At 46.9% G+C, this 22,306-nt stretch overlaps 1 protein-coding gene across 1 annotated transcript in view; it reads right to left on the bottom strand.

Moving 5' to 3' along the window:
- jarid2b (jumonji and AT-rich interaction domain containing 2b) overlaps positions 1–22,010 on the bottom strand; it is a 61,644-nt gene extending 39,634 nt beyond the window's left edge. The window contains exon 1 of the mRNA XM_086136514.1: positions 21,460–22,010. Within this exon, the coding sequence (XP_085992640.1) occupies positions 21,460–21,504 (45 nt within the window). The 5' untranslated portion in view covers positions 21,505–22,010. The remainder of the gene's footprint in view (positions 1–21,459) is intronic.
- Between the last annotated feature and the right edge of the window lie 296 nt (positions 22,011–22,306).

The raw sequence follows: 22,306 nt of genomic DNA, 5'->3' as shown, positions 1-22,306 counted from the left end.
AAAACTGAAATTGTGCACCACAATATAATATATCGAATCCTCTTTGTGTAAAATAAGCCCTTCCCCCTTTCGGGGACAGCGGTTACGACAGGGGACGGCCTATCATGTTGTCAGGTTCCACGGGGCATGAAAGGGTTCAAGACGCAGAAAGCTTATAATTTTCGCATCAGTTATCTTTGTAGTCTTTCGCCGACTGTGCAGTAGTTCATCATCGTGGCCTAAAAACATTCGAGATTACGGGGTTTGGGAAAAGATCACATCCACAAACAAGTTGAAGGAAATGTCGCCCGGACGATGGAAAATGCGACGACAAGGGATGGAAACGTCGGGCCAAGGATTTTGGCTCCAACGGTCGAGGGAATCTCGATTTGTGGCCAATAAATTCAGGTCGGACAAGATAGAGGATACGTCAAGAGTAAAAAAAAAAATTTTTCAGAAAGAAGTGAAGTTGCAGCAAAAGTGCGCTCAATCTTTCCGGCGAGAGGAGAACGTTGTAAATTTCTGACGGATGAACATCACCGATGCCAACACCGAGCGTCAACAGACCCTTCGTTTGGTCAACAGACAATCAGGCTGAAGAACGAGTTGACGCCTTCACCTGAGCAGCGATGGTGACTCACCGCGTAAAATGGAGGCCATGTGGGAAGTATCGTAAAAACCTTTTGTATGGTGTCGGAGGGTGCGTTTTAACCCCCCTCCTCTCGCTGGATTTATGGACCATTTTATTGAGTCCCCAAAACGACAGAGGCCAGATTGGCTCTTTGTGAAATCTGGAAATCCAGGAAAAGCCGCGCTATGATACTATTGTTAATGTTTCGAGCAAGAATATGAAATCACCTTGAACCCTTTTCAGGGGCACTACAGTGGACAGATTATCATGTTATCAAGTTAACGGGGTGTTTGAAAGGCTTAAACTGATACGCGTCGTACATATACAAAGTCATTTGAATGAACGAGTGGAAACCGTGAGGGCGCCTGGCTCGAGAGCGCCTAACCAGGGCGTAAGGTTGCAATGACGCAATTAATTCTTTCATTCCACAAGACGTATTTGTACGTCTTTTTAAAATTAGGCCCCGCCTACCAAGGACGTACTTGTACGTCTAAGTCTTTTTTTTTGCGTCATAGAGAGGAGGAGGCTCTGATGCAATCTGTGAATGAGAATAAGCCGTTTGCATTGCAAATTTTGTAAAAAAGCGACCAGTAGGTGGCAGTGGTGGCTCACGTGATTGAAATGCATGCTTATACAAATAGCTCTTTTTCTCCGTTTTCTGCCCAGGAATCGCCGTTTTCATGAAACTTTGCCATTTTGTAATGCCGATTGCTGGAGATTGGAAAAAGATAGAAACAATTATTGTTCTGCTGAAAGAAGAGAGTCCAAACTTTATTTTGGTAGGCTCCATGTTTATACAGCATTAGTACCAAATATTCTGTGGGCCTTGCAAGATCAGTCAAAATCCAGTCAAACGCTGCGATTGAGGGGAGAGAGAGTTGCTTCAGTGAAAACAACTGCGATTGAATGAGTTAAGCTCTGTGCGGTGTGTCTTGTCAAAAGACTGACAGTGGTTTAGCTCCGCTACGAGAATTTAAAGTACTGTTTTCATATCCAGCTAATGTGCAAAATAATAATAATAATAATAATTCATCGGAAATCCCTTCTCTGTCATTCTGCTCCAGTCAGTCTGCTGAGTCACGACAACACTGGGAGGCTAATAATAACAGCCGACGACGCACTTGAACCGAAGCCTGTTTCGTTCCCCTGACATCACAGAGGCCCGACAGACTCCGCCAGTCTGGGGGAATACCTCCAGGGGGTTTGCTCGCCGCACGTCTGGAGCGATCGCAACAATGTTTTAAGAAGGGCCAAACATTTCGCTGACTCAGAACAGTGTTGGCGGCGAGGCAGCAGTCATAAAAATTTCCCACGGAGGCACAGCCGACGCCGCAGGGGAGGAAGGTGAAAAAAAAAGATCTGACTCGGGTCATCTGAGTCACTGTGACGGCAAGGAAATCTTAAAGCAGTTCAACTGTGCTACTTGCTGATGATTGAGGGGTCCGGAAAGCGATGGCGGATCACTTGGGACAAAATCCGGCGTTTTCTTTGGTGGCTGATGAAGGCCAGCCTTAATAACGTCTGGATGATTCTATTCAAAGTGACGTGATGAAGTCACTCTGGCAAGCACAATAAATTCCGCGAAAGCCCACTCTCAGGGAAACACGGTGGACTAGTGGTTCGCATGAGTGCCTCAGACATTTGAGGGTCAGAAATCAAATATGGGCCGTTTCCAAATCTGGGTGATTAATTATACTCGTTTCCCCAGAGTCCATAACGTCATTTCTTTTGTATGGAAAAAGCCGCGCACATGTACCGACGGACCCAGAGTATGCGTGCCTAATGTGAAACTTGAAATTCGGACATAATTCTGCGTTACTGGAGGGATTCCTCAAAGTAGCCGTCCACATCAGGACACTTTACTAGGCCTCAATTAGAATGATGCAAAAAAAAGATGCTGACGAAGCATCGAGCAGGAAGAACGAGTCGCCCCCAAAAAGCGTTGAAGATTGTGTACGCTTGTTGACAAAAAGGTTGTGGGGAGCAATCAATCAGCAATCATGTGGAGTGGGGGTGCGCCGCCTCCGCACAAAAATTTTGCAGAAGCGAAAAAAAAAAAAAGAATCAATCAGCGAATCTTAATCTATGGCCTCTCTTTCATTTGGCGTTGACGTCGTGAGTGGGAGGGCAGCTGAATCAATCGAGGTGTGAAACGTGTTGACAATGGTGTTGGCTAAGGTGTTGCTTATGCGCAGACGGCGCGGTCCACACCGACATTCTTCTGATGAACCGAAATTACCAGACAAAGAAGGAACTAAGACTAAAATACATAAATTTCACTGGCTCACATTGTTTTCTCCGTTTTCTTTCTTTCCTGCCACATATCACTGGCACAGCTTCTTACAGGACAGCGTTGCTTTGTTGTTTGACGTTTTATGCATAAGCATTAGTACTCAAAAGCCTCAGATGTTCCACTCTTCAGTAGACTAATGAGCAGGAGAAACTGAGTTCATTTCATCAAACACCGGCTTCTCACCAAAATGCAAAGACGGTTCCTAAATTGGTCCATCTTCCAGCACGTTGACATTTCTTTCCATCAAAATCCGGGTGACGAGACAAGATTTACCGACTAATCTTAATCTTCAACTCAAAAGCGGTGCTGAGCTCAAAATCCAAAGTGATTCCAGGCCGTCATCGACGGGGATCTGATCGGCAATGACAGTGGTTTAGAAACCTGACTTTCACAGGTGGCCTACATGAGAAAGTGTTCCACGCTCACCCCTAAAAAAAAAAAATTATCTATCTCTAGAGAGAGAGAGATTTTATATCCATCCATTTTCCAATCCGCTTTATCCTCACAAGGATTGCGGGGTGTGCTGGAGCCTATCCCAGCCGTCTTCGGGTAGTAGGCAAAGGACACCTTGAACTGGTTGCCAGCCAATCACAGGGCGCACAGAGACGAACAACCATCCGCACGCACACCGAGGGACAATTTAGAGTGTTCAATCAGAATGCCGTTAATGTTTTTGGAATGTGGGAGAAAACCGGAGCACCCGGCGAAAACCCACGCAGGCATGGGGAGAACATGCAAACACCACACAGGAGGGCCGGAGCTGGGATCGAACCCACGATCGCAGTCGGCGTGCTGAGCACTGGACCACCGGGCCGCCTATATTTCAAATGGGTGAGTGAGTTAAGTGAAACTGGATATTTTCCCTTGGCACACCCACCGATCACTCACATCACACTGGTTGGGAATCGTTGACTTGAGGCGACACCATGACTCCGGGGCCCTCCAAAACTCTGACAACTGCCATGAGACAAGTCAAGGGGTATCGAGAGCAAACAAACGGCAAACAACCTCCAACAGGACCCGGCGGGAGCATTTTAATGAGTACGGCGTGCACACCGGAGACAGGTTAAGAGTCAGTGTCTGCACACCAGCGGAACGCTGCTACCAGCCACAACATCTGTTTCTTTGGGATGCTTCATACTAGCGCCACTTCCTTCCACGCAAACATCTGTTCACCCGCCCTCGATCTGCCATTCCACCTGGTTCTTCCTCACCTCCTCCCACCGCCGACTCACCAGCTTCAACGCCCCGTCGTCGTCGTTTTCTTCATCTTCTTCTTGAAGCGACAGTCAGTGAGCAGCTGGACCACCACCGGGCTGGAATATTTTCCCTCTTTGTGCACCCCCGCAGCTTTCCCCTCTTTTCTTCCCCCCACTCCTAAGTGGTGGGTTTGTGCGGTGAAGGCAGCAGGGATTCATTCGACTTGCAAAGAGCCACACAAACCACATGAGGAGAAAGCGAGGATGTTTCTGTTTTGTCCTGCCTTCCCACATACAACCTTGTTTTGCCACACTGTCAATCCCCAGCGTGTTCCCACTCGATGATGCTAATCGCATGAGAGTGGGTTTCTCTAGACAAAAAAAAAAAAAAAACACCACATTTAGCTGGGTTTGCTGAGTCTTTCGCATTCATATTTGGCCGACAACAATCCGACCGGTTAGACATGGGAAAGATTTTAAGCAGTCGCAAAGAGAGCAGTGCTGAAGGAGTACGACAGCCAACAGCAACGGGCTACGCTGACGGTAGCGCGCATGTTTACTTTGTTGCCAGTTCATAGTCAAATACTGTTGAATTTGCGGCCTTGCTGTAAGAATAACTAAATGAGGACTACGCACAAATAATGAAATGCTACATCTGGATTTTTTAAAATTAGTCTTGAGGCATGAAAAAAAAAATCACCTTGGGTGGCAAGACTCATAAGGGTCCATTGTAGTCATCGATGCACAACTGTGATCTTAAGATGAATTTATATAAGAGAAAACAACATTTGAATAGCTGTCCACTCTAGTAACCGCTGTCCTTGAAACGGTTAAACAAAATAATTGGCCAAAAGAACAGGAAATGTGGACATTGTGCATTTGGCAAGATTTCCTACTGTAAGGTAGCCTCAAAACGATCTGTGTCTACATTAGCTATGCCTATAGAACTCATAATAAAAACAAGTTATAATATTTTTCTAGAATTTTGGAGGAAAAATACTTGACGCAAGTCAAATGCTCTTCAACGTAAAAAGTGTGCAATGGACAATAAACGGGTACCGGGAATAGTCTTGCTGATGGATAAGCATCAAAAGAGCCAAGACCAAGACTGCCCGATTTTACGGTTCCTGCACGGTGTCAATTCTTTTCTGATCCTCGAATATGCTGGATGGAACGCATCAATTCCAGGTTCTTCCAACACTTCACAAAGAGTACATTGGCCGCATTTCCTGGCAGCACGGACACGTGGTGTACTTCGAGTAAAGTGCTCAATGATGCGCTCAAAAGCTTCTCTTGACACTTACTGTACGTCATAGTGAAAGCGCAAAAAAAAAAATCAGCTCTTCCCGTCTGTAAAGACAAGGCGGCACGGGGGTGAAAGTGACACAACAATGACTAATGGCCCTGTCAGACTACATGACTTTTTTTTTTGTCACTCGCCACGCTCGTGCTGTTTGATAACCAGATAAATTTCGTTCTGTTTTGGAGCAGGCGAGATGTCACTCTACAAGACCATTATCGAAAAGACCCGCCCGATCATCGCATGCTTCCGTCGAGATTCAGTCCATCGGGGAGGTGGAATAAACAGCTGGAGTCATAATATGATAGCAAATTTGTTTCATGACACCACATTTGCTAATCGGCTACTAGCGTTGCCGTTAGCAAAAGGTAGCATGAGTTGAAATGCTACGTCGACTTTTCAATACTCGCCCTTTTGTTCAAGTCACTTTTGAAATACTCTACACCACATTACGATTGTCTCTCGCAATAACAAGGAGGGCAATGTCTTCCTCTTGCTCAATGCTGACGTAGAACATGTCGTACTATGCGGCGTGAACAACAAAAATTCAGATGTGCCATACTTTCGTTGCGGTGGTCGTGAGGCCTCTGGGACGCGATGGTTATGGATCACGCTGGCTGGGTTACGTTGCGTATTGACATCGCAAAAATCGGCTACGAGACACGACGTTCGTGTGGTGTGAGGTTGGCATGAGGCCTTTGCTTTTCTTGAACATACAGACGGTCCAGTGCTTATGGAGCAGAGCAGCCCCACGCCGTCTCTGAGGAAACTCTGCATAGACTTGCGTGCCAGGCATCCCAAACCTCTCCGCCCCCCGCTGGTTTGAATAATTAACTCAGTGGCTGTTTATACTGCGGGCTTTTATCGCAGTCGCTGGACCGTAGGCTTCACCGCTTTGAAAAGACCATCAGGTGATGGGCAGAAGAGGACAGGAAGAAATGAGAAGGCACTTCAAAGCAGCCGTGTTTTCCCACGGCCGGCGTCAACGTTTGCAGTTGACTGCATGTCGAGTTGTCGAACAAAATCATTCCTCCGTCCCTCCTCCTCTCCTCTTGAGTCTGGATTTTTCTTTGGGGACCAAAAAAAAAAAAAGACAAGACCCTACGACCATGTATCACCTTTCGAGGACTAAATGACTCACTAAATCACTATCGAGAATAAGTATCGCCTCCCACTCATCGACCCTTTTGAGCCCCTCGATCAAGGGGTCTTTGAAATCTGAGCGTCGTTCGATGAAATGGTGAGAAAGAAACTAACAATGTCTTGACCCACATTGACCATCAATTTGCTTTTTCAAAGTATTTTTTTAATGTAACAATTGAGGGTTTTAACCCTTTCATGCACAAACAATGATAACCTGTAACCTGATAAAATGTCCACTGGAGTGACCGCTGTCCTTGAAAGGGTTAAATACATAAGCCATGCAAAGTCAGTTTACATCAATTTGTAATCCCGAATGTTGTGCGACTTTGACATAGCGATCTGATTTGCACAACCCCATGGGTAGAGTTAACTGTTTTAGGTTATTTATTTTTTTCCCCTCCCAGAAGTAAGGTCATTAGAAACACCGTGTCGCAATGAGTCTCAGCCAATCCCGGATCTATGTCGTATTGACACCACCGGGAGCTAGCGGCGTTGCGTTACTGTATTGGCTAGGTAGCTCATTTTTATTCATTTGGATGAACGAGGGAGAGAAAGATGGTGTGCTCACAGGTGCGCATGGGGGCAAAAGGGGAGGGGGTACTCCATATGCAGGGCATGTTAAGATTTAACAGCGTGTTATTAACACATGCAAACCTTGTTGTTTGATCTGCTTTGAATGTGTACACGTGTTAGTTCCACTTCCACGCACGCTCGGCGTATGAGCCGGCAAGGCGGCCATTACGTCTCCGGTTTCATTTGCCATTAGCCATTTAGCGGCAAGGTGGGGGGGGGGGGGGGGGGCGAGCCTCCGAGCCTCTGCCAAGGTCCTCGCTCACAGATACTCATGACGCAAATGCTCCACTTAAAGAGTTGTAACCCCGTGAAGGCGGCATTTTTTTTTTAATGTGAGCCCTTTGATTGATGCAATGCTAATTTTAAAAATCTGGGATCAGCAAGAAAATATTTGTCAGGCCGTGAATGTATAATTCCGGACTGGGATTCGCCACAACGCATCTGGGGAAACTGACAGCTTCTACTAAGTGTAATGCCCCGCCCCCTTTATTTTATGGAGGGGGGTGCACATGCCCACCTTCACCCAGCCCCGGATTAGCCGTCAATCCAATCGGATTCACAGCCGAACCGCCAATCGGGCGGCAATGCGGGGGAGAGTGCGGAGGGGAAGCACCTCGGATTGGCGGAGGATGTTGGCTGTGCCCTAACAACAGCGGCCAAACGAGCAGAATTCTTTCTCTCGCTCACGCGTGGCCCCCAGGCTGCCCAAAGTGTGCCGTTCCATTCCAGCGTTGTCACCCCCCCCCCTTGCACTCCCTGGTCCCCCCCTTCCCCCCTGCTGTCAGTTGAGCACTGACGTTGTCACTCGGCATGACACCGAGCGGGGTTCCGCGTCGAATTGGCAGAGTTCATGGCAAGTAAGTTCTCTGAAAGCGGTATTTACACACGAGTGCCCACAAACACACACTTGCGCAAACACGCGCCCGTGTCACACGCACACACGAGGCGCTCAGCTCGGGTTGAATGAGGTCTCGCCGCTGACCTACTTCTTCGCCAAACGCTGAGCTCACGCGACATGATGCCGCCGCAGCAACTGCTCTGGGTTTGTCGACTCAGGCTCCGAACCTCTCGGGGGCCACTCACACAAGCTCATAACCCCCCCCCCCCCCGCCCCCAATGTAAAACTGAAGTGTTTACAGCCTTCCACAAAGCAGCCATTTTGACAGAATGAAAAGAAATGGGTGGGGATGTGTCTAAATGCTGGATCACCAGACACACTTTTGGATCAGCACCAAATTGGAATGAATGCCGCTGGTAATTACTCCGATATGCCACTTTTACACAAACGCTGCGTGAATGACCCTCTTTGGCAGATTGTAATCGCGCTTTTGGGTTAGCCTCTTTCACGCAGAGATCCCGCAAAAGTTGCTACATCACACGCGAAAGAGGAATGAGCTGCAACTTTCACACGGCTTCGCGGAATCAGGTAACCAGACAGTCAGTCGATAAAATACTTGGTCATGCTGTGAAAGTGGCTTTGGACACAACAGGATGAGACGTGGTCAGGTGTTAATAATCTCGGAATTCCAGTTGGCTGGATTGTATGTGAAAAGACTTTTAAACTGAAGCTATAAATGTTTTGATAGTGAAAGTGGTGTCCGATTTTCAGCCTCCAACATGCGGCGGGGTGTGGGGGTTTCAGGTGATTTCCGTGTTCGATACACTTTTTCTGTTGGATCAATACAGTGTGAGATTACAGTGCGGGCCAAGGTCACGGATCATTTGAGCTTCGTCGCGTGGGCGGAAAACAGGTGAGCTGCGTGTGAAGGGTAAAGAATGAGGGAGGTACTTCACTGAGAAAATGTTAGGTGAACAAAAACAAGAGCACAAAACGGAGGTGTGATCATCTCAAAATGAATCATCCGCCATGAATCAACAACGCGGTGAGTGACGGGCTGCGCCATGAATCAACAGACTGAAAAAATTAATTCGCATTGAAATGACATCTCACGCCAAAAGGCGGGATAAATCTCAAGTTGGCACACTTCACTAATCGAAAATATATTTTTTGACAGCGGCGGTGGCGGCGTCTGGACGGCATTGAGATTGGTTCAAAGTCTTTTACGAGCTGCCAGACGCAGGTGCTGCCAGGAATTCCCGGGCCGCTGCCTGAACCGCTCGCTCCAGACCCCCAGACCATAATAAATGTCACAAGGGAGCCACCAAAAGCCAGAGCTTTGTTGTGCGCTAACAAACAGAAGCTGGAAGTGCGCGACGGAAATATATGTTAAGAATATCTTTTTTTTTGAAACCGTTACGGTAGTCGGAGCGTCCTTATGATTGACGCGAGGAGAGATCCAGGGCTAAGATGGGGCCAATTATCCTGCCATGTCAGCTGAGCTTTAGTGTGCATGTCAACATGACAGTGGCATTTGCAGCGCACCGCCAGCAAATCTCTGGTGTTCAACTTCCACTCCAGCAGCCTCTTGATGACAAATCCGCTGCTCGAATGTAAACAATGGGCGCAAAAAACAGTTGTGCCTAACTGGGACGAGTGAGGATATCTCAGGTACAGTGAAACTCCTCTACAACGAAGCCTACATGGGCGAAAATACCCCCTAGTGTGAAAAAATCTTCATGCATTAACACCATTCCCACTTTCCTGCCCCCCCCCATACAACGAAAAAAACCCTGTTGCGTTATATAAAATCTTTTTCTCTGCTCTTGCCTCGCGACAAGATTCACTACAACAAAGTCTAATCCAACAGCGTAAGTGTAAGTGAATGCTGATCGTAAATTTTGCTATTTCTTTCCCTTTTTTTCTTTCTACACTGACTATATGAAGTGTCAAATAAGTGTATGCTCATACTTATGCACTATTGGAATAAAAATAAAGAGTACACATACGTTTGTGTGTGTGTGTGTTTACATCTGAGATCAAATTTGCTACAGTGAAAAACACAGTGTCTTGCTGCAAACATGATTTGGTTGTAGAGGAGTTTCACCGTATACCGTTATGCCTCTGGTGAGACGCTATCCCAGGACGTTTTGTGAGTGTTGCTCAAAACGTTTTCCTTGAGAGCCAAACAAAATAAATGATGCCTTTATGAGGCCCGATTTGACTTCTAATTAAATACCTGCTGTGTCAATCCACTTTCCAACCCTTTCACAGCAATGAAGCTAATGAAAACAACAACAACAACAAAAAATCACAAAACTGACCCCCTCGAGATAGCAAATCCGCTCCGGTAAACACCGTGTTAGAAAAGAGTTCAGAGAGCCGGTGGATACATTTCAGCCTGCCAGATGGGTGACAGGGGAGCTAAATGGTTGCGCTAAATCCCCGAAAACAACAATCAGGGGAAGGATAATGCCTGAGTATATACTAAAAGAAGATGTTTTCCGAGATTGTCCGCCTGGAAAATGTACACATTGTCTGTGTGAGCTGCCAGAGGGAAAAGATAAGCCATGGACAGCAACAGGCGGATCCTGAGTAAAAATTTGAGCTGCCAGTCGAAAACTCAGCAGTAACGGGTTAAGCTTAGGGCCGGGGCCTAATGCACACTGGCAGGCAGATAAGATTACCCGCTAGGCGACTGGACGCCAACACGGCGAACAGGAAAGACAGGAACTGGTTGCGAGGGTTCTCCTGCCGATGCAAGAGCGTCAAGCTACGCCCTTACCAAGCCTAGCGTTGCGCTCCACGGTTGTAAAAAAATAAATAAAATGAGCGTCTTATCTATCACGTGCAAAACTGAAAGTACCAATTCGCCCGACTGGTTGCGATAAGTGCCTCGTTTGCATTATGCAACTATGACTGATTAACTGTTTGGAGGCTTAAAACTGACACTACATTCGCTACATTGCGTGACAAAACTTGCGGAACCCATTAGATTGTGTCAGCCAAAAATATTTGTTTCCAACTTTTCTTTGGCGCTCCCAAAAACAATCGAGTTATTCCGTGTTTCTGAAAATTGTGGCTCATGCGACGTCGACAAATATTGGACCAAGTCTCAATTCACATGATGTTATACGCATACGTAGTTTTGGAAGTCCTAGCCTGGGGGCGGGGGGCGCGACATCGTTGGTATCTGGGGATCGCCGCGCCACGGCGTTAGGCGATACGTGACCCAGGCCTCGATTTGTTCCTGTGGCATTGGTCACAGCCACAGCGTCTATTGCGCTTCCCTGGTCTGAGCTCTAATGCATCTATAGAAACTCCATCGAGTGCATGCTCACCAGGTGCGCCGCGTTCATTTAACGCCCCCCCCCCCCCCTTTAGCGCTAGCCTGAAAGCGCATTTCTCGGTGTTCCGCCGTGTCCGACAATCTTAAGCCTTTTAAAGCCCCGGTGTGTGTGCCGGTGTGACTGCAGATTACAGCGTAGCCGGAGAACGCTGTGAAACAAAGCCAGGGGCTTAGGCGAGGGGGGCGTGGGGTTCCCAATGCTTAGGGACTTGTAATGTAGGCACGGGGAGTCCATTCCCTGGCACAATGCGGAGAAGAGGCAATTAAAGGAATGATTGTCACCTCTCAGCGCAGAGATAAAACCCTCATACCTCGGCGCCTCCGCCCCTTGGTGCTACTCACGTGTATTGTGCCAAGTCTCTAAAGGGGGGGGGGGGTAGAAAGACTTGCGGTATTAGATTTATACGACAACCTCCTCGAACACATTTCTTTGTGTTGTTTTAGCATTTGAAATACTTTCTTTTTAAATACTCTACGCGGGTGGAATGAAATGTGACGTCATGAGACTGTCAAGTGGGGAAATCGCTACGACAGCCTTGCGGGCTGCCATTTGTGTTGCGACGTACGCGCAGCTGTCTTCCGTTCTCAGTGTTTGAGAGTAGCGACAACGGTGACCCTTTCCGGAATTTTGCGTTTTTAAATTTTTCCATTCAGGGTGGCAAAAAAAAACCTCATCGCCATCAGTTTTGACAAACTAGCGCATTATCTGTTTTCAGAGCTTGGCAGAAACGCGAAAAGTTTTCATCTCCCAAAATTTTTGACACACGTTTTTAAACGCGGAAAACAGCTACTTTGCTGCCGTGGCTCTCGTTTCGGTTCTGCACGACATTTGTGTCCAACAGAAACATGCGTTGTTTCCTTCTGCAAAACGTTTGAGATGTGTTTAAAAAACAAAAAAAAGTTTTCACATAAACAACTAGAACAGAGGCTGCAATTTCTAAAAAGGTTGCCCGAATGGAGAGTTCGAAAACTTGACTATGGTGATCACAAACAAGTGAAATAACGTTGATTTAGACGCTCTTTCCCATCAATGCCGAATTACGAACATGTGAAAGAAAATACCCAAGCTTCCGTCGCTTATTTGGAAAACAAAAAAACAGGCTACTGTATCAACAGAAATTTACACCTTGGTGGCATCCGTCGCTCTAATCGAATGCGCCATTTGCACTTAATTAAATTGCTTAACCTGTCACCGCACAGGCTTCGCTGGATTTAGTGCGAGCGCTAATGAATGCATCGCTACTTACGTCGTAGCCGTATTGTCAAACCGACAGGTCAGGCAGCACCCGTCTCTCGGCTCTGAATCGGCAGATAAACGAAAGAACGGGACAAACAACGTGAAATGATTTGCGCTTGAGCGACTGAGTCTCTTTATGCTGTCCAGGAGGGTAAAATAATGCGTCGCCAATCTGTTCGCAGCTTTAGCTTCAGTGAAAACAATTATAGGAAACAGAGGGCAAATTTACTACAGGAAACCCCCACCCCACCCTCATCTTTCAAGATTACATTTTCCCACTTCGCATCACTTGTGTGACTCACGCGACGACGCTTGCGACTTCCGCAGACGACCAGACGCTGTCGAATCCATTGAAACCGGAAACTGTCTCGCTGAACACTTTCAACAAAACATTGTCACACCTGCCTTGTTTGTTTCCAAACGTGCTAACAAAAGTACAATAATCCAATTTTATCTGCACGTGCTATTCACGAAGCCAAGAATGTCGTTTGACACCGACACGGGGGCCAAAATCGATCAGGATTCCTTCCCCCTCGACAATCACAGATTGCCATTTGGGGGAAGATTCCATGTTTTTACGATAAGCCCCATACACGGGCCACAGGAACAAGAACAAGCCCAGATGGTCAGATGAAATGAGCGCAGCATCACGAGCGGTTCAAATTGGAGCGGCTTCCTGTTCCATTTTGGCAGAACAAAAGTAACACAATTAGAATGGCACTCACAAGTCCAGCGAGAAATCCAACCACCTCACACATGCACTCAACAAGCTCCTACCATTGAGATCTTGATGAAAAGACCTCGTGCCGGCCACAAAACATACTGCCGATTAGCTTTTTTTGGTTTTGGAAGGGGCCGGCGTTGAAAACGACTGGGGCCCAACGAAACCACAGAAGTCATCGTTGCCGGCAACTACCGTGAAGAGCGGAAAGTCACGGGCAGTCGACAAATCGGGATGGATGGTGGCAAAGAACGACATGAAGCTACTTGACTCACTTCAACATAGTTCCTTGACACTAAGATAGTGCCAATTCAATTATTTTACAAGTATTGGTGAGTTTCTCAGCAAAAATGAAACGAGAGGAGGCCCATCGAACGTAGTATTGGAAAGAAATTTGGTTTGACTTCCCCTCTTCAAAATAAAACCAAATACAGTCAAACCTCAGTTTTGGAACGTCTCTCTTCTTGACCAAATCGGTTTTCGACCAAAAATTGAGTTTTTTATGCCTCTGATTACAACCGAAAATCGGTTCTCGACCAAACTGAGCGCACTTGAATGCGCCACTTGACTCCTCTCGCCTTCCTTACACAAGGAAGTGACGCTTCCTCGGGTAGACGAGGAAGTGACGCTTCCTCGTGTAGCGTTCCATTGTGAGCAGACGTGTTCAATAAAGAGCATGGTTTCGGTTTTTGAACAAATCGGTTTTCGAACAGCCTTCTGGAACGGATTATGGTCAAAAACCGAGGTATGACTGTACATCAGAAACAAGTAGAGGGGGTAACCCTGTATGTCTAAAGCGATGACAAGGTATAAAGAGTTCCCGATACAATTACACAACACGTAAATAATACTCAATTCGTGCTGGGGAAACCATTTGCTCCATTGCAACCATTTGATCAATTGCAATCAAAGTCACATTGAGAAACTGTCTGGTAGGTATTAAGGTGGAATGAGTATTAAATTGTGTTATGGAACCAGAGCATCAAAATTCTGCTCTGGTTCCATAAAAGCCGTTTATAAATCTGATCAATTTGCTTGACGAGGAAGTGATTCTGGACAAAAAGGCATCTGGTGGAAGCAAAGGGGGAAGAACGGGGGGAGAGGGACTTGATGTCATCGAGGAACATCCCGCCATGATGGCGCCATTTGCACAAAACGTACAGTAGCGACAGTCATCATTTTAGCATCAGTCTCGACGTTTTTATGAGAGCGGGCCCGGTGGCGGCAAATCGATACAGCCTCTTGTTGCCTCGTCCCCCGAGGCTTAATTCGCACAACGGCTTGTGTCACAATAACGGAGGATCAGAGGGTGGGGTGAAAAAGGTAGCGGCTGTTTATTAAACGGATGCAGCAGCGCAGCGAGTTGGCTTTGTCGCGGGAGATGGACGTAAAGGTCAATAGAGGCTAAAGTCGGATTAAAAACTCAAGCGTCCTTTTAGTCGCGTTTAATATGAAGCAATTACGTCGACATAGTTGACAACTCAACTATGGTCAAACCCTCAAGCAATGCAGCAGTGCCCCTTGTCGCAACTTGGTGAGAAAACCGCTAGTATCAGCAAATGTACATCAAAAGAGGTTTGGTGCATTCGGGAGGCATAAAATGCGACATTTTTGGACTTCGGGTATCAAATATTTTTAGCATCACTTATTTCACCAAATGTGCCGATGATTCACGTAATGGAGAAAACAAAGATTTTATACTATTAAACAATAACAAAAGAAGCACAAGGTGCAGGTACAGTGAAACTCCTTTACAACAAAACCTACATGGGCGAAAATACCCCCTAGTGTGAAAAAATCTTCATGCATTAACGCCATTCCCAATTTCTTTCTACACTGACTATATGAAGTGTCAAATAAGTTTATGCTCATACTTATGCACTATTGGAATAAAAATAAAGAGTACACATACGTTTGTGTGTGTGTGTGTGTGTGTGTTTACATCTGAGATCAAATTTGCTACAGTGAAAAACCTCCTGTTGTGAAACATTTCTTGCTGCTAACATGATTTCGTTGTAGAGGAGTTTCACTGCAGTGTTTTCGCCAGCCCTGGCATCGCCATTGTTACATTCTGTATCCACACACTGTCGTATCTGTGACAGCTGCTTTCAAAGGCAAGGCCTGGCTGGCTTGGTGAGTGATGTGGGAGTTGGCGAATGAAAATGAAGTTAGCTTTGGTAAACCGGCCTGTGAATCGAATCTTTCAATCTAGTTTTCTTACACCTTGCCTAATAAAGCCCCCCACCCCAAAAAAAGTGGCTGTGGCTATTGCGTGTGAAGGCATTACGATCCATCGTAACTAAGAAAAAGTAGGCGATGATAAATCTACTAAAAATGTCAAACGTGCTGCTGTGTGAGCCATTTTTGCTCTGCAGTAGTCACATTAAAACGCTTTATCGTCTTTTGGACGCGCGAAATGATTTGGGATTATATCAGTCGATAATTTAGTCACTGGAAACGAGAAGGGGAAACAGTTGTCTTGATCAAACGAAAATGATCATTCAGTCTCGTGGTATTGTGAATGGTAAGCCGTGGGACACACACACACGCACATACCCTTTCAGAGCCTGACCAGCTGTCCCGCTCCCCTCAATCTCCGTCCACACCCACAGGGGCAGCAGCGTATAAATCACACAGTGGAACGAAGTCGTACGTGGCGCTCGCATGTGCGTCACGTACGCACGCACGCACACATCCTTCCACACCTTCGCCACCATTTCACTGCGCTCACCTCCACACAGCAAGACGAAAACAACCAGCTCTTTTTCCACAAAGACACCCACCCACACCTATATTTGCCCGCCTATAAATATTTCTGGAGCTGCCTTCGAAACGGCTTTATCTGCCGGACAGGCGTGCACCTGAAGACTTTGCCTGCACGAGCGCGAAAGACTTGAAAGGCTGCAAACGGCCGATAAAGGAGAGAAGGACCCGTCGTTGCATAACAAGAGTTTACCGGTCGGCGCGTGTGACGTAATGCCAGCCCCTAAAACGGTCCGCGACGGGAGCGTATTCAAACATGCTAGGAAAGCAGCCCGGCAGATAAATGCAGCGGCCGGTTGCAGCAATTTTATAGGCTCTCAAATAGCTACCGTGAAATGCGCATCAAATTCGGGTGTGTAAAGTGCTGTAATGATTACCAGAACCCTGGCGATGCCGGCGTTGCACCGCATTGGCTCGGAGATGAGAACAGCTTTTGAGTGGAAGATAAAGATTTGATGGTCGATCTTAGCTTGTCATGTCGATTGTGAGGGCGGGGTCGGCGGGGTGACAACACGTTTAAAGTCGAAACAGTTGAGGCACCTGGCACTTGAACATAAGATGTAAAAGGTGGGCCACAAGCAGTACTGGAGAAGTTCAAGGAATGTTGCAATAATCACGGAAGGCCCAGCACTTACAGCACTTATTACATTCAAGGAGGTTAAAAAAATAAAATAAAATCAAATGAAGTGTTGCAGTATTTATAAAGTTCTTTCTGGAGTGAGTGACAAACAGCGTGCAAAACAAATAAATAATTTAAGCTACAGACATTCAACTTGTGCTATTTGGTAATCCAGCAGCGCTCAGGCCCTCTTTTGTCGTTGTATAGCCATGAATAAATATGGACTTGAAAAGCTTTTTCCTCGGGCTAATTGTTGGCATTGGGAGTTGGAGGTGTCACAAAAGCTAAATATTAGCATCAGTCACGGTTCTGGTTCACAAAAGGCGTGTTTTCTTGCCGCGTTTTGGGTGGGGAAGAAACCCATACTGGAGCGTTAGAAACATACATTCAGTTTGGTGTTTATGTGGTCACAAAACAACATTCTTGAGTCTTGAAAGATCAGCTCCGAAGCGAGAGGTTTTATTGAGAAGAAATGCCTGGCAATGAGTGAACGGCTCCGCACCTTCTTCACATTTGCATCGAAACAAAACAAGCTTGCTTTCTTAGCGCGTTAGACAAACGACTCTCAACTCATTTGGAGGTCGCATCTGTTATGAAAGGGCGCTGTGGTCGGCACGAGAATACACCGGGCGGAAAAATGAATGCATGTTTGCCGAGACGAATGTACATATATGGAAGGAACGTGTAGCGAGCGGCAGAAGCGCTGCCGAGTCCAGCGAAACATACGGAAAAGATGCTAACTCTTCGCCTTTCACCGGCTCCGCGGGGAACATAAACACGAGTGCGGGCCAGTCAAATAAACAGGCAATAAAGCAGCGCTCCGCTTTTGGTTTGCGACGGTCGCCATGGATACTGGGGGGGGGGGGTGCTGCTGCTGCTGCTCCCCACCCTCCCAGCCATGTTGCGCACACGTGAGCATTTGCATTGAAACATAAGATTCAATGAAGCGCGGTGAGGCTCGGGCACGGCAGAAAAGAAAACAACTCTCTGACCCACGAGCCCACGTCGAGAGGCCCCGCATTTCATTTTGGACGGCCCCAGAAGGGGAGAAAGAAAGAGAGGGAAGGGGTGGGGGGGGGCGGGGCTGGGCCTTTTGCAACTCGTCACTCTGTCCGGCCCTGCTCACTCTATTTTGGTTTCCTGGGCGCATTTTGGCCATCATCATCCTCCTCCTCCTCCGCTTCATCATCATCATCATCGGAGGTGGTGCGCCTGATGAAACAAACCCTGACAGCCTCTTTACATTTGCAAAGGCCCCTGCAGCAGCTGTGCTCGTCCCACACACAAAATTGGGAGTGTGAGGCTCCAGCTGGGGCCTACAGGAAGGAGCGGCATCAGCGCAGCAACAACAACAAGCAAACAACAAAAAACATGGGTGTCGGAAACACCTTCTTGTTTTGGGGTTTTTTTTTTTTACCCCCCACCCCCCTCCCCGCATGCATGTCGGACAACGGAACTGCTACCCGTTAACCTTCCCCAAGACATTTTTGGCTTAAGACAACACCACAAAAGAAAAACTGTCCAAGTCATGACTCGACGATGTTGTGGAAACAGGAGTTCAGAACATTCGGGGTGATTCTCATCAAGAAGAACTTTCCTCTTAGTCGATCAGGAAAATCTGGTTTATTGTCCCAGCTTAGTCTAAGTAGCATCGAAACAATGACGTGGGAATAGCTCGTGAGACTTTAGCCACTAGTGCGCAGGCAGAGTTTAGAACAAGAAAGTTGGTCCATCAAAAATATTTTGTTTGTTTGTTTATTGAGCATATATAGTATTTTAATAGACATCTCTACTCTCCTCAAGACGAGGCATAAACATTAAGCCCAAACTAAACCACCTGCGCCGGGATGAAGACACACGATCAACTCGGTGCGCAGCCACATAATTTATTCTACACTGACATCTAAACAGGAGTTGAGAACATTCAGCGGACAAGCCTAAAAAAAACATTTTAAGTCAAAATTTTGTGAAACACAGAGTAGAAACTACAGAAAGATGTCAGCAAATCTCGTGAGCATCTCAAGCACTTTCCACTTTGACTAAAAGGAGGGCATTGCGCTCAATCCGCTACAGGCTACGTTATCTGGCTCCACGTGACAATAATCTGGAAGTAGGAGTTCAGAACATTGATAAACAGCCTTCTGCCACCCCATTAAAAATACTTTTACATTCAGAATATCCACGCGGTCGAGAAACAACCACAAGAGGGGTTGCGAAGCTGGGCTGCGAACTCGCCATGATTTCCTCCCGAGGACAAAATAATAGCAGCGGGGCGGTTTCCAGTGGATCAGCTTTGCCTGGTTCGCTTTTATTACGCTTAATCAATGATTTCATTACTAATGAAGACGCTATGGTTTATTGGGGTCTGGGGGGGGGGGGACTCGTGTTTGAGGGGAAATGGTTAAGCCGAGCATGCATAATTGTCTTACGCTAATTAAGGGAGGGCACCGGGGGATCAGTAAGGCCCGTCTTGAAAACTGGATAGAGGGGGTTAGTAGAATGAGGGAGGGTGGAGGGGTGGGGGGGTTAAGAGTTGTCCTTGCAGGTTTGGCAGAAATGTCGACGCGCCGACTGCAAGCAGCTGCTGATAAATGCAAGACAGATGTGGAATATGCGTGTGCTAGCGGCGGAAAAAACGCCACAGACACAATCATGGCACTCCAGACCGTTTCAGTATGAGGTCACCCGCACACTTCTAGATGGCAAAAGCTCCGATGGCGCCAATAGTTTATTTGTTTAGCGACCAGGCACATTTGGAAAAAGATTTTTTTTTATTTCGAATTAAAATCCAAACGTAGCTACATCTCTGCTCTTCTCCACCTTGCAAAAAGTGCAAATGACCTTTTGTTAGCCATGCTAGTTAGCTACTTAGATGCCTCGGTAGCATGTCTTCAATTGTAGACGCGCTAACTCTCGGAACTGCTCTCAGCTTTAAGGTAATGGATTTTACATGATCTGTTCATCCGATTATAAGACGCCATGTGGCTGAATGAAAGCGCACATATCTACCAAAATATGCCCCGTTCTTTGGGTTTAATGTCAAAGGTCAAGCCATCCTCACAGGAATTGTGCGTGATTTCTGTCAGTAAGAGGCTAATGACAAGTGTTTATCTGGTGGTGGTTTTTGTGTAAAAAGGCATATCTGGATTTTGTGGCTAAAATGCAGTCATTGTTCTCAAAGCAAAATATGCCACCGATGGCTTCAAACAAGTATTTTTGTCATGCTGGATTCGGCGCCAACCAACTACCTGTTGTGCTTTGTTTAAACTTGAGAAGGCAGAAAAACACTATGTCTTTTGATGGGAATTTCGCAGGATCTCTGTAAGAAAAGACTAATGACCCCGTCTTAAGGTCGCTGCATTCTGTGTGAAAGAGGCACACCCAGAAAGCTCCTTGCTGCAATTCTGATGGTTCTCAGTGTGAAAGTCCCATTTATCATTCATTTTCATCAGTGTGATAGGACACTGCGCGGCTGGGTTTTGATTAAAAGACGAAAGCCGACAGATGCGAGGTGATCTCTTCTAGCGATTTCACAGGATCTGTGTGAAAGAGACTCACATTTAATACAAGTCCATCCATTCCAACTACGGTGGTGCATTTAATAGTATACGACTAAATCGTTGCCGACAAGCTGCTCAACCAGGCATTGAACACTTGTGTTTTCTGTTCCAAACGAGCGAGTACCTGAACGCAGCACCACCGACAACGTGCGAGTACGTGCAGGAAACTTTAAATGGCCAGACGAGACGGGGAACAAAGCGACTGCACGACAACTTCAACGACACGTTATAACACTGCACACCCCCGCAAAATTCGCACAACTCTTGCCAGCTGAGAGTGAAATACCCACGGCCCGTTCGCCGGCGGCGTTGCACGCTATCAGAAAATGGTCGCTTCTCGTCACGTTCATGAGCCCCACGTCCCCCTGCAATGCGACTCGTTTAAACGAGTCGGTTAACAAAACAAAAACATACTTGACGCTTAAAAGTCAGCGTTTTGTTGTGTTGTTTAGTGTGGGGAATTGACGCTAGCAGGCTAACCGCGCGAGGTTTTGCTTCGATGTTAGCTAGCTAGCAGAAGGTCACGCCAATACCTGCCGGATTCCAAATCGCCACCCCGAAAAGGGACTACCAAAGTGGGATAACTCGTGTATACGACCCGCCCCTCCTTCCCTCCCACGGAAAACACGTTGAAATGGGGGTTAAATTCAAGATGGAAAAAAATGCTGATTTTGCGTGACCCCCTTTCCTTTCCTCGCTCACTTTGTACGAGGAAGGGGCTGATTAAAGGGACCACAGACGACAACACACTCGCGTGGAGTTAAAACACGCTCCCGTGGAATTAAAGCCCTCCAAAGCTAGTGTTATTATTCGTCAACATTTCCCCCCTCCACAAAAAGTGAGATAACACGAAGAGACCGAGCTGGGGGTTGATGGGGTGAGAGCCATGGCCGACGATGCCGACGACTGCCCCCCCCCCGAAACGCGAGCACACAAAAAGCCATTTTGGCTCCAAATTAAAGCCACGTTGTGTCAATTTAACACAATTCAACCCAATTAGCACAAAAGTGGACACAATGTAGTCAGGCACGGTCGCGAAACCAGCAACCGCGGCGACAAAGGTGTCCATAAAAGCTCAGAAAGAGGACTAAACATTGAGGAATGCTGGAGTTTGACGTCAAATTTTGGGGTTTAAAACGTGTTTTGAAAAGGCACAATCTGCCTGCTGGGAGCTTCACCCCCGGCTCCTCCTCCACCTTCCCTCCAGATGAAAGTTGAAGCATTTAAAGGAGAGAAACTTGAAGGTGTACTTACGTATTTCTTCTGAATAATATTCCTTTTGGGTCTTTCTTTGCTCATTATGCACTCTCTCCCCCCACCCCCAAAGAGGGAAAACTAGAAACGAGAGAGTGGCCACATGAATATCTCCCCTCACCCCCACCGAGGAGCACCAGCGAATTTAAATCCCCGAAGAGGAGAGAGAGAAAAAAAATCCTTTAAAAAAACCTTCTTTCGCTCGGCGTTTATCCTTCAAAGTTGGTTAAAAACCGGTAAAATATTCCCGTTGGAGGGCCGACGAAGGACCGAAGCCGAGCTCACTCGGGAGTACCATAGCCCAAACAATCGCAACATAACAATAAGTTCCGTTCGGCTGCTCAGGCTCGGATCCCGGTTCTTCTTTCACCATCGTCCGCCACCGCCGCGCGTTAGGTGTTCATATCACTCTTCCGGGGCACAATAAATATGGTGAATTAAAAAAGACTATCAACCTAGGTATACATATAAAAAATAACAACAAAACAAAAAAAATACACGTCTTATGTCCTCTTTCGCCGGAGCTTCGCTGCTGCGGTCGTCGCGAGAGCGTCTCCAGCGGCACTGGCGAGTCGAGTCCGAGCAGCTCCTTTCTTCGCAGGCGTCAGCCTATCACGACGCGCGAGGAGCAGCGGCAACTTTAAATATGCCTCTGGGGCGGCCCCAAGCAGAGAAACCACGCAAAAAGAGACCCCATGGAGCTCTTAATCTGTCCATGTGTGCCTTTACGATAGGTGACCGCAACACGTCAGACTCGAAAGAGAGTTTTAACGCCGTGAAACAGTAATGAACACTTTTAAAAGACAAAACTGGGAAATCTGAGAATTAGAGGGACAAGTGAACGCTC

Source organism: Hippocampus guttulatus, chromosome 18, assembly GCF_054856545.1.
Source record: "Hippocampus guttulatus isolate MCC_2025c chromosome 18, RoL_Hgut_1.0, whole genome shotgun sequence".
NCBI classification, from domain to species: Eukaryota; Metazoa; Chordata; class Actinopteri; order Syngnathiformes; family Syngnathidae; genus Hippocampus; species Hippocampus guttulatus.
This window is presented reverse-complemented; position numbering and strand designations above follow the sequence as displayed.